Raw genomic sequence first — 16,186 nt, forward strand, 5'->3', positions numbered from 1 at the left:
TTGGAAGTTAGTTTCTTTGGTCTCTCCTGAGTCTAGTACTAATGGGAAGATGTCATCAACTAATGACCTGTGATTATGAACAGTATGTGTCCACAAAAAGGCTGGTGTCATATTTGTTAATCTCTCAGTTTTGCAAATTCTATAACTTCAACAATGTATCAGTGACTTATATGAGAAAAAAAAAGTCCCAACAATGGGTATGACTTGAGTGTATTTCGGACTATGCATGTTCTTGGACTGTCCTTACCCTGCTGCTGTGCATCACTTGGGGTACACACGTAGATAATTGGACCAACCTGATGAGTAGCTGAGAACAGAGAAGCCTCTGACGGATAAACAAGCAGCCCAAGCTATGGTTCCTCAAATTAAATTCGCTTCCCAGCCTGCCCAAGCCCACTAAACTTGTTATTTGAATCTTCACATACTGGTTTCATTGCTGGTTCATTGGATGAACATCACACCTTTGAGAACTAGACAGTGAGAACCCAGCCAGCCTGATGAATCACCCTGCGTTTCTAAGGGGCCGTGACTTGTGCTAAATAAAATCAAAGCGAGTGACGCAAGTTTCAACCTGCACTACAGATCAGTCCTTGTTTTTCAGGGAACACTTCGAGCACATTAGGACTGGACATCCCCTGCTGGTGTGTTCAGTCCATAATTAGTAAATCTAATTATTGCATTCTTCCTGGTGAGAAAGGTATCTTCAACACCTGCATGTCTCTGGTTCTAAACTGACAAAAATCAGTTTCTGTGTTGTTTATATCTCTGCTGGATCCTTCAGAAGTCCTTCACTCCTAAATTATCACTAAAAATGTAACAAGTACAATATATATGGTATTCACCTTTTGAGCTTTTCTAATAGACTATTGTTTCTGATACTGTACTTTATTAAATACTTTACTACAAGCTACATTATTGTGCTGGTTTTGGCTGGGATAGCATGTATTTTCAATATATGTTTGGGATTTGTGCTGGAAACACAAATGTGTTGATAACACAGAGGTGTTTCAGTTTCTGCTGAGCAGAGCCCACACTGAGCCAAGGCCTTTTGTGCTCCTCACCCCACCAGCAAGGAGGCTGCGGGGGGCACAAGAAGCTGAGACACAGCTGGCACAGCTGACCCCAGCTGACCCAAGGGATATCCCAGACCATGTGGCACCACGCTCAGTGTGTAAAGCCCGGGAAGAAGGAGGAAGGGGGCGGGACATTGAGAGTGATGATGTTTGTCTTCCCAAATAACCGTTTCTTGGGATAGGGCCCTGCTTTCCTGGGGATGGCTGAACACCTGCCTGCCCATGGGAAGTGGTGAATGAATCCCTTGTTTTCCTTTCTTTGTGTGCACAGCTTTTGCACTACCTGTTAAACTGGCTTTATCTCAACATGTGAGTTTTCTCGCTTTCAACCTTCTCTCCCCCATCCCACTGTGGGGGAGTGAGTGAGTGCCTGCGTGGGGCCGCGTTGCCAGCTGGGGTTAAAGCACAACAAGCAGTACAAGGCTGCTGTTGTGTGCTAAGGAGAATGCATCTTTTCTATCCACTGCCCATCTTTTTTAAGCTATCCTGCACCACAGAGCAATAGGAGTTCATCTCAATGCAGGAAGGGGTGGGACACCACAGGGGTGCCCTTCTGAGAATGCTGGATGCAACTATAACACCTGGTGGCTGAGTTAGTTAGCTGTATTTACAGGGGTTTAGTAGCCTCCAGCCATGTTACAACTGAGTCTCAAATGGACACTTTTTATCAGGTATGTCCCACATATTTAACTGGAAAAGATTCTTAGTCCAAGTATGCCCAGGTTTTGACTTTTCAAGCTTTGACTGAAGAAATACATAAAAACAAAACTTCAAACGTGCAGGTTCCTCATGACAAAACAGCTGCAAAACAGAATTTTATCTGTTCTAAGTGGTTCAGTTCTGCCTGAAATTGCCCTGTTCCAGCCATAAACAACACCTTGCAGGATTGGTAGAAATACATCAACAAAGAACCAAGCTACAGCTGTACCAGGCATAAAAGCAGAGTGGGAAGCAAAATATACGTGGTGATGAAAACAAATATATTAAAAGTACAGGAAAATATGTCAGTTTGTTAAGTAACAACATGAAAATGTGGATTAAGATATGAAAACATTAGTTATTTCAGAGCCTTAACTCTTTTTAAGAGTAGTAAAGCTCCACCTTGAATCAGTCTGAGGGTATTGCAATTTCCAGGCACTGTTTCCTCTTGCCTGCCCCGCTCTCCCTGGGCCCGGTCACCGCAGCCATGATGAGTCGCCAGTGAAGGGGTGCAAGGGGCCAGCAGAGGCACGGGAAAGCAATTTCTAAAAATATTTTACCTCTACTTAAAAAATGGGCAGTTGTCCTCTGTATTTGCCCTAGGGATTATGACACACCACTTCTGTCTACCTAAAAACCTGTACCCTTTGCCCACACTGTGAGGGGCTGCCAGGACGCAGAATCCGTGCAATTGGTGCTCAAGGAAAAAGCTGAGGGGCCCTCAGGTGAGGAGACCCAGCGGCCTGTGGGCTCATCAGGGCTCAGCTGGTACCAAAGGCTCATCAGAGCTCCTACTCTGCCCACAAAGAGCAGCCAAGCCCAGGGCAGAGAGGAGTAGCTGCTGTGGGGGCAGGTAAACAGGATTGGAAGAGCCAAAGATGGAGTGGAAATAAAAGCTGGGGCTTCTCTGCCCGGCCATGAGCACTTGGAGCACATGAAGGACATCTATGGGCAGGCGAGGAGCAGAGACCTGCGCTGGGGTGGCAGCAAGGTAGGGCTCTTACGGGTGGCCTTTGTGGGGGGCAGTGACAGCCCCAAAACCCTCCCTGCAGGAGGATGGTGTGTGGCACAGTTGGGTTGGGTGTCTCTACTGGTTTCGCACCAAATGCCATGCTGTGTGCCGGTGTGGAGGGGTTTCCAGGGAGTAGAGGGGCCGTGGGCTATCAGGGCGCTGCAGGGCTCCAAACTGCCCTGTGGTTGCTGTGTCTGAGGGGTCGGGTGTGCGCTCAAGGGGCTCTGGTTTGTTTGGGCTGGCAGAGCCGCTTCCCCCCTTCCTTCCCTTCTGTATGGCCTTCTCAGTCAGGGAAAATAGGGGTACGTGGTGTGAGGGACTGTTTGTCCCGAAGGCTCTGCAGCCCCCTGGGAGGGCCATAGTGAAGTGTCACTGTCAGGAGCTCAGTCAGTGCTGGACAGGAGGGGCGGCGCTCGCTGTGCCAGGACAGCTGTGCTTCTGACCTGCTCAGCAAAGCACCTGGTCCTGTGTGTGCTGGATGGGTGGGGTATCACAACAGCCAGCCCTTGGTAGAAAAGGATTAAATTTTTCTGTAGGATTATAAAATATAACTGGGCTTGAAGCTAGGGCTCCCTCTGGAAAAGCAATTCTGGCTTCATAATGCTCTGAAATTAGCTGACAATACAAGTTACTACCCTGTGAGGAATAAATACAAAAACCAATTTAAGAAAGAGACAAGACTTAAAAGTAATTCACTAGGCTCTTTAAGAAAAATCAGTGCTTCCTTTTTATTCACTCTGGGCTTTCTCTGTTCTTGTTTATTTGTGTGCCACTGCAGACCTTCTCTTTAGGACCAGAGCTGGAGTTGATTTGAATGAGCCTGCCGGGTCTGAGCTCCTGCCAGCTCTAGGGAAATACCAATTCCTGCCGAGCTTGAATTTTTACTTCTGGTTTTAGTAAATTAATGAAATTTTCTATATTGCTTCTCTCTTAACATACTGCAAAAAGATTTTGCTTTAAAAGAATGATAAATTATATTGATGAGCAGAAAGACAGGAAACTGCATCTGTCAAGGCAGGGATCCAACAAGTCTTTGATGATGGGAGTTTTGTGAAGCTTATTGAATAACTGAGGAAAAAATTCAGGATGCTTAACAAGAAGTTGCTAATACACTAACTTTGGGGCAAAGAGTGAATGCTTGTTGCATTCTGCCTTCCTGAGCTTCAGGTGGGGTCTACTGGCATCTCTTCTCAGAACAGGGAAGGCTTGTCAGTGTGGCTCTTACTCATCTTAATAGTTTTCTTGACTGCACAACTAGAGAAAATAGCTCTTACAGGTCTCATTGAGGAGGGTGAATTATATGGTAAAGGACACTATTTACACTGATATTAGTGTCTAATAGCTCATATAACTGGACAAACTACTCTTCAAACAAAACAGGCTAGGACTGAGCTGACTGCATTATGAACAGACGCATCGGTATTTTTGTATTTTATTAAATTAAAACCACACAAAATATAACTGCACACAAGAACACACATCTGATATTCCAATGCCATATCTCACAAAGAAAAATCTCTGGCTGTAACTCATCCCTTTTATTAGCAGAAATCCAATTTGCAAACAGTTGTTTAACCATAAAGGCTTCAACTCATCAAAGCAAGTTGAATTCCCCTTTCTAGGAATACATCATAACCACACACAAACACACACACAGAGTTCAGAGGCAAGTTCTGCAGCCCTGAAGTAGACAAAACTTTCACAGCAAACTTGCCTATGTTTGCAGAATGAGTAAATTCCTATTACTTTCATAGTTTGTCATTTACAAGCAAACTTTAATATTTTTAAATACTTAAAACAAATTTCACTTTAACAATTATTTACAAAATCTTTACTAAAGATCAACATCCTGCATAAAGGTGACCTCAAGGATATATTGTTGCTACCATGCTACAGTTTGCACAGAAGGGGTAGAAAGGCCATTGCTAGTTTTGGAAGGCTTAAACCCTTTGTTGATATAGCATAAGGACATTAACCTATGGAAGGCAGAAGAGGTCATAATTTCAGTGCAATCACCCATTCATGACTTCTTTTAAGTACATCAAGATGATGAGTCCAAAAGACTTGGGTTTCGAATTATTGACTGTTTAGTTCTTTAAGAACTGATTTCATGGGAAGTTTTCAGGCCATCACATCTGTCTTCTACTGGTGATATGAAGAAGTTGCATAGGGACCTTCCTCATCCTCCTCCTCTCTAAAAAGAAAATGATCATAAACATCAGGTCAGGAACATACCATGTCTCAACAGTAAAGCTGTAATGAAAATGCAGGTAACCAGTTTTCCTAATGGATCAAATTAAGCAAAGCCAGCCTTGCCCAACAGGAATACTTGCAGTATAGTACTGTTAGCTACACATCTCTGGAGTTCCTCTTAAAAGAACAGAATACTGAAAACAAGTAAAGCTGCGTAAGTTCAAGAACATCAGAAAAAACTATTCTTGACACTACACTGCCAAATCAATAAATACTGTAAAGAATAAACAAGAGGAAAGCATACTAGAATTCCTGTACTATTGCTTTCACCTTCCTATTTTACAAAATAAGCTTACTTAGAGGTTTGTTTCAACCTTTTGAATGGCAGGGGTACAGACGGACCCAATGAAGCAAGAACAGGAGCTGTAGCTGGATCTGTGTCTTGCTGCTGCAAGGACATTTCTTGAGTGGGCTCACTGAGGTGTACTTCCTGTGCATCAATCACCATGGAGACTCATCACTAGGATTTTCTTAGGAAAAACAGTTCTCTCCAAGACTTATTGTTAATGCAGATAAAGGGAAATAGTGTTGCTATTAAAACATCCTCAGGAAAAATCAGTCTGCCTGCTGTTTACTTGACTGCCTTAAAAAAAAAAAAAGTGGTTATGTAAACCTATTGCACTGCAGCATCCAGTGCTAATTCAAGCATGCCAAGTTCTCCAAAGATCATTGTTCTGTACTATTGTAGCTTCAAAATTTTGTTCCTGAGAGTCTAGTCTAAAAGCTGCTGCCAATCTTAGTGTTTTGGTGAGAACATAAAGACTTTACAGTTGCTACACTGTGAGCTTCTAAGGATTACTTTTAATATTGTATGTGCCTTCATACAAAGGTAAAGTTATTCCAACAGTCTAATAATGGTATAAGGTAAAAATTAAATATTTCAATATCAAATGCCCAACTGTGTTTTCCCTAATAACTTTTAAACATGATTATTTATCTACAGCTTAAATTTCATATAGCCCCCCAAAATAGAATCAGAGAAGAACCCTACAAACTACCCAACTTGCACTCATTTTCCTAGCAAAATTATTATCTTAAGCCGAAGGTATAATATTTCTTTTGCCTTGAAGCAATCTTTAAAAAAAAAAGAAATCTCAACAGATCGAACTGGTAGTTATTGCAGGGATGTGTGGTTACAGTAGTATTGTGAACAGATTTTTAGCCATTCTTACAAATACATCTATTTGCATTAGTGATGCTACAGAACCAGTATCAAGGATAATCTTCAGACAGAGACGACATGTGTACAACATTTAAGGAACCCTTCCTTACATAATCAATGCTGCATACAAAACTGCCATGGAACGCTATCATTTGCAGATGCTTTCCATGACACATGGCATGACAGGAGAGGAAGCAAACAACTCATGTTTAGTTGAATAACCACTCAACACTTCAGACCTGTAAGTTCTCTCAAGACAACACATCTTAAAACCTTTTTCAGAACTGAAAGCTACCCACATACGAGACTTGTAAGTAAAATTCAACCATAATTACTTGGCTGAAGCTAAATATTTCAAAAAGTGTATTCTGAAGCTCTGGCATATGCTCTGCTGGGGCAATGTGTTTCTAGCCACGTATGCCTGGAACTTAGTTAAAGTAGCAATCTCCTGTTCATTTGTGTGAGGATGAAGGAGAACTTCCACATTTTCAGAGCTTAGACTGTCTAGTAGGGGAGAACTTACTTTCTATGCTCTACACTGGAAATTACTTTGTACTGCTTAGTTTTGTTTTATTTCTCCTTTCAGGAGAATAAAATGTGGCAGAGTTACAGCAAAATGACCTTCCTTCCAATTAAGGGCTAACAGAATCAGCCTTTCAGTCATTCTTCTTCAAAGTCTTAATAGTGGAGTAACATACATAATGACATGGCAACAGCCAAACACTGAACTGAAATGAGCTGCAGTTGATTATGGGTGAATATAGACAACTGAAGAACTGAAATACTGATGATGTATTAGCAGGTCTTCAGACATTCAAGTACAAAAGCATTGTCTAGACTGTTTGTTCCCACTTCCCTTGTGCAATGTGGACTGTGGGCTCTTGGATGTCACCAGAGGGCAGGAGACACTGGGGTTACAGCCAGCTTTGAGGGGCTTCTGTGTGTGGCAGGGACATAAAAACTGTATAGTAAGTTGTTATGCTTGAACCGAAGCAAAGCAGTGATTGGCTGTAAGGTGCAAAACGCGTTTCTGACCATGGCTTGGAACTGCTGCTGCTGCAGCTGCCAGCAAAGGTGGGCAAGAACAGCTTCTGCCCTTCTGTCCCAGGCGGCAGGACTAGCCCACTGAGGTCTGCAACACTACCCCAAATCACAGTAATGGCCAGAGAATATTACTAGTGTAGATCTTAGAACCATGCATAGCAAGAACAAGTCTGTTCTGACAGCTTAAAAACAAGCTGAGCTTTATATGAAATAAAATTTTATGTGGCCCACAGGCACCAACATGGCAGTGTGTATCTGCTTAATGACCAAACAATTTTCTTCACTTTTAAGATGCCTAAAATAGCAGAGTGGTAAGTTACTGCAACATTCTCCTTCAGGGAATGGAAAAGGAACAGCACAGCATTACAACACTGCAGTGCTGTGCCTTCCTGTTTGCCATCACCACTTTGCCCAGTAGGATACAGGAGCTGAAAGAAGAGCTCCAAGCTGTGGCATCTACCCCTCACAACCAATCACTTCTGTAAGGGCAAGCACACCTGAGTGTGAACAAATTAACACTTGGATGCTTCTAGAATGCACAATTAAACAAGGCAGCAATCTGAGCAGTTAGTTAATAGGTTTCAACACCCTACTCTTTTCTCGGTTCAGGTCAAGGCAGCTGAGCAGGTGGCAGTATATGGTTCTCCTCCTGTGCTGACACCAGTTATATTGGCTCATATAACCTACAGTGATTAGAGTGGCTCTACTCAGTTACAAGGTTTTCAAAATGAGCCACTAAAAGGCAAATGCAGAGAGATGTGACCCGTCCCACAGGCACAGTATATGGCCTCAGTGTTCTGGTCTACCACAGTACCACCCTAAAATCTCAAGGACTTGCATTAGACATCTCGTGTTCAACTACCTGAGACAAAAAGCATAACCAAGCTTATTTTCAGTTTTGACATTCTGAAGCATGCATAACAGCATTTGGGGCTGTTATGAAGAGGAAGCACCACCCAAAGCAACTATGATGTTGCTTTTATTTTATGTGTGACTAAAACTGAGTATTCTTCCCTAATATGCAAATACAAGAGTTAGCAACATATGCTACAAACAACTATATTAATCCTTTCACCTTTCTTTTGGCCTATTTTTAAAACATTGCTCAAAGCAAAAAGGTCTTATTGCTTGAGCTGCATCTTGGGTAAATATGCATGACTAGTGATTCATTAGCTAATGATTTCTTACTCAATGAAACTCTCATAAAGTAGTATTGCATGTAGATCTACCCATGTGCTTACATCTACTGTAGCAGTGAACAGCAGCTGGTACAAACTGAGTGGATCACATTCTATAACCTTTAATGCTCATCTACTTGCACAGCTATTATAGTTTAGTATCTATGCTAAATCTGCAACTATGTGCTCCTTAACATTTCTACCTAAAAGCAAGAGGTTTTAGCTGGAAAGTAGCTGACTTTAGAGGTTAATATACTTTATTCCTTTGAGAGCACTTTTTAAAGAGTTGTGATTAAACAATGTAATTCACCTCAAGCTGCTTTTGTAGCACAAGGCAGTTTCTGACTATAAAACAGCCTCGTGTGGTTTAGTCTGAGTCAGTGCATGTATGCACATGCATTCTTGGCAATTTAAGGGAGATCAAAGTAAAGAGCAATTAAACAGATGTTGTGGTTCTCACAATCAGTCAGATCAGGCTCACTGCATGGTGAGAAGTTATGGCTCTTTAAGTTCTCAAACTGATAGTCTGCTTCTGCTTGCAGTTTCCTTTCCATATCTCTTCTGCTGGCTGTAGATTATCTTCGGGTGCTTCTCAAACAGGCACTGAAACATGGCAGTGTTGGCTCATGTCATTCTAAGCAGGCTTTGACAAGGCGACCCTAATACAGAAGGCCAGGGCAGCTGGAAACTTCAACTTCATAAATGGTTTTCACTCCAATAGAAAACTTGCATATTCATGAGGTTGCTTTACTATCACGGCTCTCCATTTTTCAAAGGCTTCCTGCTCCAAGCAAGGGACAAGAAAGGTCTGGGCAGAAAGGAGAACAGGTGCCTCCTGGGACATGGCTGGGACACAGTAAGGAATGCTGCCACCTTCCAGTCTGGGTCCAGAAATATCATTGATGGTACACAGCTGAAAAATACCTGAGGCTTTTGGCAATGGTCTCTCTCTACTCCTGCTGCCTGCAAGGAATAAATACTCACTTTAGTCCTCTGCTCCTCCCTGTCTGACTGTAAAGGGGTCTGTCCTTTCTAGCTGTGTTGGAGAGGAGAAAGCAGGGATGGCTTTTGTAGGCATGGCTTAAAGCCGGATGTGGTGGGGTAGAAGGGAACATTGTGAAGACTTTGTCAGATGCACAGGAAGCTATTTCTCCTCAGAAGCTTTGGGTAACATCCTGCTCAGCAGAGAGCCTGCAGCTCTGTACCTCACGTGTCCTGCAGCATCCTTACCAATAAAAATCTGTGCTCTGTGCATAATTAATAAAATTCTCTGCTAAATCCAAACAGGAGGTAGGAAAGTAACTCATCCTCCTGTATATATTATTTTTTAGGAGGAAACTTGGTACCAGGCCCCCATTTCCCAATTTGTAACTTAAGCAATACAGGAAATGGGTATTAGTAGCAGCAGTACACTATTTGTTTGATGTTGCTTTCGCTCTATTGGCTCAGCTCACAGGACAGCAAGGTCTGAGTGAACTTCCTTCTGTAAATTAGCATGTTATTTTGTTGAAGGGATGTTAAAATAATTGCCTTTCTGTGGCACGGACTGTGGTTTCCTGTCACCCAGTTTAACTGCAAGGTCAACACCTCTAATCTGTGTTAGGTACATACATCTAATGATCTGAAAGTCAGCAGCAGCACATTTTGATAAATGCTCTACATGGCTTCAGGTGTAACAATGGAAGTGGATGCGTTTGAACACAGAAGGTTCTGACTTCCAACGGCAATTTTTCCTTTCATATAATCAGTTAAAAAAATAAAGGACAACTGTGTTAACAAGATGTGAAATCATTCCAGCCTTCCCTGAGACTATAACTCTAAACCTGTGTCCTGACAATGGAGAATTGTCTGTGGAGATATTTCTCAAAAAAGGAGACTTGTCCAACTGCTAAATGCAATATACTCCTCTCGTTCAAACTTTTGTCTATTGAACAAAGCTTTAAAGTTGCTGAAAGAACTCCTTAATTTAAATAAATGATGGGATTATGCTCCATAAATTTGGTCCTGAAAGGTTACTTTCTGCTGAGTGTGAAAAGTATGTGCTCTGCAGTCACACCTTTTATTGCCAAGAGGAAGGCCACCTCAGCATCCCCCACTGAGGTGATTTCTGAGAATAAACACGTGAGGAGCCAGCCCAAGAGGTTGATTGTGACCAAGCTGAGGAAGCTCGTCCCAGGGACATGGAAAACAAACACTACTGAAGTCCACTCTTGCTCTAAGTCTTTCTGTACTCTCCATGGGATACCTACATACATGAGGGGATAACCACTGTGGCAGACAGGACAGAAAGTACTGCTTTTTCTATGAGTGAATGTGGGGGAGCTCCTAGCTGTAGAAGAGATACTGAAGATGGCATCTGCACAGGTGGATCCACAAAGGGAGGGACTGCATAGGGAAAGGAGATAGGACAGCTTGACTGAAACTGCATTATGGAACATATTTACAAAATAATGAGGCAAATTGGGACAGAAGAAAAATGAAATCATGCCTTGCTGTGTACATTCAGCTTCCACATAGGTCTTAGCTTAGTACTCTACTGAAAACTATGGCACTGCCCTCTTAGATAGCAAGGCATCTTGGAGAACACTGCCCTTCCAGCTTTTATGAAATATTTTTGCTATTCTCTAAACCATGTATTGTGAGGCAGCCTTTCTAACTGCAGGCACCTGCTAATGCTCTGCTTTCAATGTATCTGGTGCATGATAATAGCAGAGACTTGCTGCTGACAAATTCAAGCTGCAGATGCTGTCTGAGAAGCCCCACAAAGAGGGTTCAGCCTAGACTAAAACGCCTTCAGGGTGAGATTAAGACGCTTAACACCAAAAGCGGCATTTACCTGACATTTTCATCTTTTAGTTTTCTGGCTGCTTGTTTGGATAACTTAATCTGCAAGTCCAATCTCTGTAGGAAATCTTTGGCAGATAATTCTTCTGGTGCAGTGGGCTGATTGTCAGGCTCTTGAGGACTGGGAGAAGAACTACTTTCTTCCTGAACTGTTACTAGTCCTTCATCACAAGAAGGGGAGCTGTCAACAGTTTCATTCTCAGGAGACTCCAGTGAATTAAGTCCATTGAACAGTAATGGTTTCTCTGATACAACAGGAATATTCAGGGTTTTCCTCAGAAATATACAGTCATTAGTGAACAGTTTATTTGCCCTCTTTATTTGTTCCATCTGAAAAAGATAGGAAAAATGTAAGTTATTAGGTTTTGGCAAAGTATAAAGTACTAACTCTCTGAAGTAGTATAATACCGTTTAGTTATAATAAATCTATACTTTCTTTGCAGCAGCAATGACTTCAGGAAAGAATCTGTTTGCATTCAAAGTGATTTCAGAGTGCATGCTCTGTTTTAGCCTTGCTAACAATCCTAGCTTCTTTCATGTAGACTTGACTCCAACATACTGCTTTTTCTGAAGTCTTGCACTACCTAAAGATGCTTTTCTTGAACAGTCTTCCAGTCTCTATACAGGTTCACATGAACAACCTGCCAAAGAATAAAAATTCTGTTGCAAAAGTACTGCTGATTTGGATTTATATTAGAGTAAGGCTCAGAACTGCAAACAGCTGCTCCAGGTGAATCCTCTGGTAAAAGCATGCAGAATCCAAATAAGGGATAATGAAGTTACCTTGAGGATTCTAGGACATGTTAGTTATGAACAGTGAGCAACAGAAGTCCTGGAAGAGCAGTATATGCCTAATCCTTGTTATTCCCCCCAGCTGATGTAACACGTTCAGATTTCAGATGAAGTCCTGATTTTCAGTGAGAAGTCAGGCAGTGAAAAGAATGGGGAACTGATGAACACTCTGTAACACAGCTGCACAGACCAGTGGCTGCATTTGTTCAGTAAACTGAATCTGCAGCATCTTCAACAGCAATCTCATGTGTGTGAGAATGCGCCTGGTAACAGCCATCATGTATCTATTATGTACTTTTTAAGCTACTTTTACCCAAGATTGCCTGTACTAATGAGTAGGCTCTGACAGAAGCAACCTTCTTTCTCAGCAAACTAATGCATAAAACTCTGTTGTTCTATACTTAATCTGAGAAGCTATTATAAATTCCATTGCTTTACAGACGAAGGAAAGCTCCCAGTAAATGTTTATACTGTGTCCCTAGTAAAAATGTTTAAGTTCTAACTCATCAAAAATTCTCTTCTAAGTCAACAAACTAACTTCCTATTTCTCAACTTCAAGCTTTTAAAAAGCACAGAAATCTGTATCCATGATTATGTGACTTTATGCTTTAGTTATAACCTGAATTCATGATTTCATTAGTAAAAGTTCTAAGTAGGAAAAAAAAATTATCATTCTGGTCCCCTAGTGACTGTAATAAGCAGAAAATCCCCAATCACTACAGTACTGCAATGGTAAATGCCCTCTAAATAAAACTTGCTTAAAAATGAGTATAAAGAGAACAGAAAAAAACCTCTTGCTTTCATTAGAACTGTTAATTATTTTTATTGAACTACATGAAGCTAAACTAAGAATAAAGACTCTAAGTCTTGTCAGAATAGGAGTCTTGCTGCTAGCATAACCACTCAGAGCTGAGTGCTCCAAGTACTGCCACTCACTGCTTCAAAGTCTCAAGTATCTAGAGTTCAGTGCTCAGAGGATGAGAAAATTTCTCCATCATCTTATCCCCGTCAGTCTTAAACTCTCTTAAACTTTGGCACTACTTGGAGTCCTTCCCAACTGCAAAAGAAAAGACCATTGTTACCAGATAACTGGGTTTAACATGAATGTGCCTTCCTCACACTGAACATACCAGCAGGGGAACCTACTGGGATCCAAGGGAACCTACTGCACTCTGCATGTCTGTGCAGACGTGAGATTGTGTGGCCACTTGCAGAACTGGAATCAACTACTCCATGCAGTGTGTACCTGTACTGTGCACTAAAAGTATCTGCTGCAGTGCTGTTATAGATCTGGTGTCCTGCATGGATGCATTTGCTTGGGTCCTGAAAACCTGGTGAAATCTTTCTCCCTAAAAGTAAATAGAAGATTCTCTCTAGAAAGGACAGGTGTATGGGAATGTAGTGAAAACAGTGCAGTAAAGCTCAGCAGGAAGCAATTTCTACCCATTAAATATTAAAAATATTTGATGCAGATGGCTAAAATTATGAAATGCTTAGATTTAATAATCCCTTTCAAAAACTGAATAGCTAACATCTGGTGACTCACAGTAAGTTCCTACAAGTAAGAGAACCTCTCTACTCTTCCAGCTCTTGAAGCTTGGAAGCTGTTTTTAGTTAGGCTCATACAGCACAGGGTAAAAGTTCTCTCCCAAGCTGAGCACCATCTGAAGGGCATAAAGGAAGTTTCAATTGATTTAGTCATGAGACCTTATAATGGCCCTAGTGTGAATGTCAACTGTTAAAATTTCTGAAAGTTGTCTGTCTGGATAGGTGTCAAAAATCTTTAAAATGCTAGCTGGAGCTTTTGTCTAATACAATACAGAAGCTGAAAACTGAGATCTTTACTGCAAGGGAGTTGGAAGGTGATGCTTCAATAGCTGATAAATAATGCACTGTACTGCTATTCTCCCTCCTACTTCGCTGTAACTCTACCTCTCGTTATTTCTTACTAAAGTACCACCTCATGGCATCTGTAAGACTGTGTACCTCTGCACTGAGTAACACTGAAATGGAAAGTACTCAGTTCTAAAAAGAACATCCCTCAGCCTTGAGCAGGTTAATTCATATGTTCAGTATGTAACTCCTAAACTCCATATGTATGACTCCATACACTCATAGGTGAATGAAGAACAGGATTTAACAAGAGCTTTCCTTTTTTTTAGTGCTAGGAAGACTGAACTTAGGTCTGTTGGCTACAGGTCTATCACAGTGAAAGAGCAAAAGCTGTAGCACGTGCTTAATACTTTAACTGAACCTGCACTAATGTATAAACTTGTGGTGAACTAAGTAATTAAAACTGCTTCTAACGACAATGAAACATAGTGCTCTTTCTTCTTCCTTCAAAAGAGACACAGCACTTGCACTGAACCATAAATATGATACCAAACATGAATTCCCAGTGTTAATTTACCCAGAAGGAAGATATAATGAAGGCAAGTTGTAAAGACTAATAGCCAGTATCTGGGGAGGGGGTGAAGGGCAGAGCATGAGGCCAAACAAAGCACGCTGATCTCTCTCCCCCAACATGACATTTTCATCTGTCCTGCACTATCTCTGCCAACTCATGCCCAGGCAGGCATTGGACAGGATGTCTCTTGCTACAAAGTAACTCCCAGTGAGGAAAACCACAGGGGAAATTTCTAAAAACAATGATAGTGGAGGCAATGGCAGCCAAAGATAATTCTGATGTTTCCACTACAGCAACTCCCACTCCTGGCCAAGGATACATGAGGCAGGAAGCAAATGGAATGACTCTTTAGGGGAAGTCAGTCCTTGTCATTGTGTGAACACACGATGTTCTGCATTTTGCTAAAAGCAAACACGTTTGCATACATTCCTGCCCTGGGTTGAAACCCATTAAAACAGAAACACAATGGCCAATTTCACCAAACCTGGCACTGCTCTTAGGGACATTTCATGTCAGATTAACCTTTCTCAACTGAAGTCTATAATGATGCTTACCAACTCTAAACTGAATAACCAATGATACGTTGGGGAAAACAACCCAACATATAAACTTTAAATGCATCATCAACACAGCAAAAGCTTGCTAAATTCATACTATAAACAAATTTTAGGTTCATAACTTAAAGCTATTTGTACAGGTTTGATCCACAACTTCACTTTAGCTGGAAGGGAGTTGTAAATTGCTTAGAAATGCCTTTTTTTCTGGAAAACTACTATTTTAGTCATCTGTTTATATTTTTCACTTCTGAATGAGGAATGACATGGCTAAATCATTTAGGCGAGAGACCTTATCCATTATGGAAAGTGCTGCCAAAACCAAAAAAGAAATCAAACATCCAATGTGCTGCTTTCCCTGTCAGTGAGCAAAACTTCATTTTAATGTGGACCAGTGTAAGTCCAAGGTGTCATTAGCCCTGTTGCCAACAAGAATCAGTCAAAAGTGACGTAATCTTTCAAAAAGGAAGAGAAACAGACTTTTCATCCAATTCACAACAAAGGCTGAATGCTACTGAAGGTGATGTAAGGCTTTAGCAGATCTTGCAGACCAAGAGAAGGAAAAGAAACCATTCCAGTCAGAGCCTATAAGCTGGGGACTGTACTGTACCTCTTCTATAAAGAGCCCAACTGGAAGGTGCTGTTTGCAGCTGATGGGAGTGTGACACTCACTGTCTACCACTGCCATGCTCATCAGCTGCTTGGCCCCAAGCAGTTCTGCATGTTGGGACTACTGAGGATACATATCAGTATATGGGCCCCAAACAAGCAGAGATGAAGGCAGAGTAGGTGAGCTCTGCTCTGTCAGGAATAGTAGTGCTGGTAGACCCTAGTGGACTCCGTATGTCCTCGGCTGCCATAAGCCTTTCAACACTTTTCACAGAAATAAACTTTCTTTGTCCTTAGAAAGTGAGCAGAAGAGCAACACTGTGAAACCAGTGGTAGTTGTTCCTCACCTCTGGGCTGGGAGGCAGATCACAAGGGAAGAATGTTCAGCCCTAAAGCTACTAGAAGAAATTCTTTCCCCTTGTCACAGCCTACGTGACAAGCTCAAAATAATGATTCTTTTCAAGATAAATTTAATTTCTTTTTTAATCTGAAGTGAATGTAGCGGTGAATAGTTGCATGGGTATAGGTTTCCTGGTGGGAGCAAGTGTGGCTCATTTCC

At 41.6% G+C, this 16,186-nt stretch overlaps 1 protein-coding gene across 2 annotated transcripts in view; it reads right to left on the bottom strand.

The window, feature by feature from the left end:
* Positions 1-4,181: 4,181 nt before the first annotated feature.
* LYSMD2 (LysM domain containing 2) overlaps positions 4,182-16,186 on the bottom strand; it is a 13,247-nt gene continuing 1,242 nt past the window's right edge. Inside the window, exons 2-3 of one of the 2 annotated variants that reach the window (XM_027883021.1) lie at positions 11,258-11,595; positions 4,182-4,978 (exon numbers count right to left, since the gene is read on the bottom strand). In XM_027883021.1, coding sequence (XP_027738822.1) covers positions 4,927-4,978; positions 11,258-11,595 — 390 coding nt within the window. In that variant the 3' untranslated portion in view covers positions 4,182-4,926. The remainder of the gene's footprint in view (positions 4,979-11,257; positions 11,596-16,186) is intronic. The other variant, XM_027883023.1, reaches the window with a different exon arrangement.

Source organism: Empidonax traillii, unplaced genomic scaffold (genome assembly GCF_003031625.1).
Source record: "Empidonax traillii isolate 1590-97213 ecotype Southwest subspecies unplaced genomic scaffold, ASM303162v1 scaffold117:size1203958, whole genome shotgun sequence".
Classification (NCBI taxonomy): Eukaryota; Metazoa; Chordata; class Aves; order Passeriformes; family Tyrannidae; genus Empidonax; species Empidonax traillii.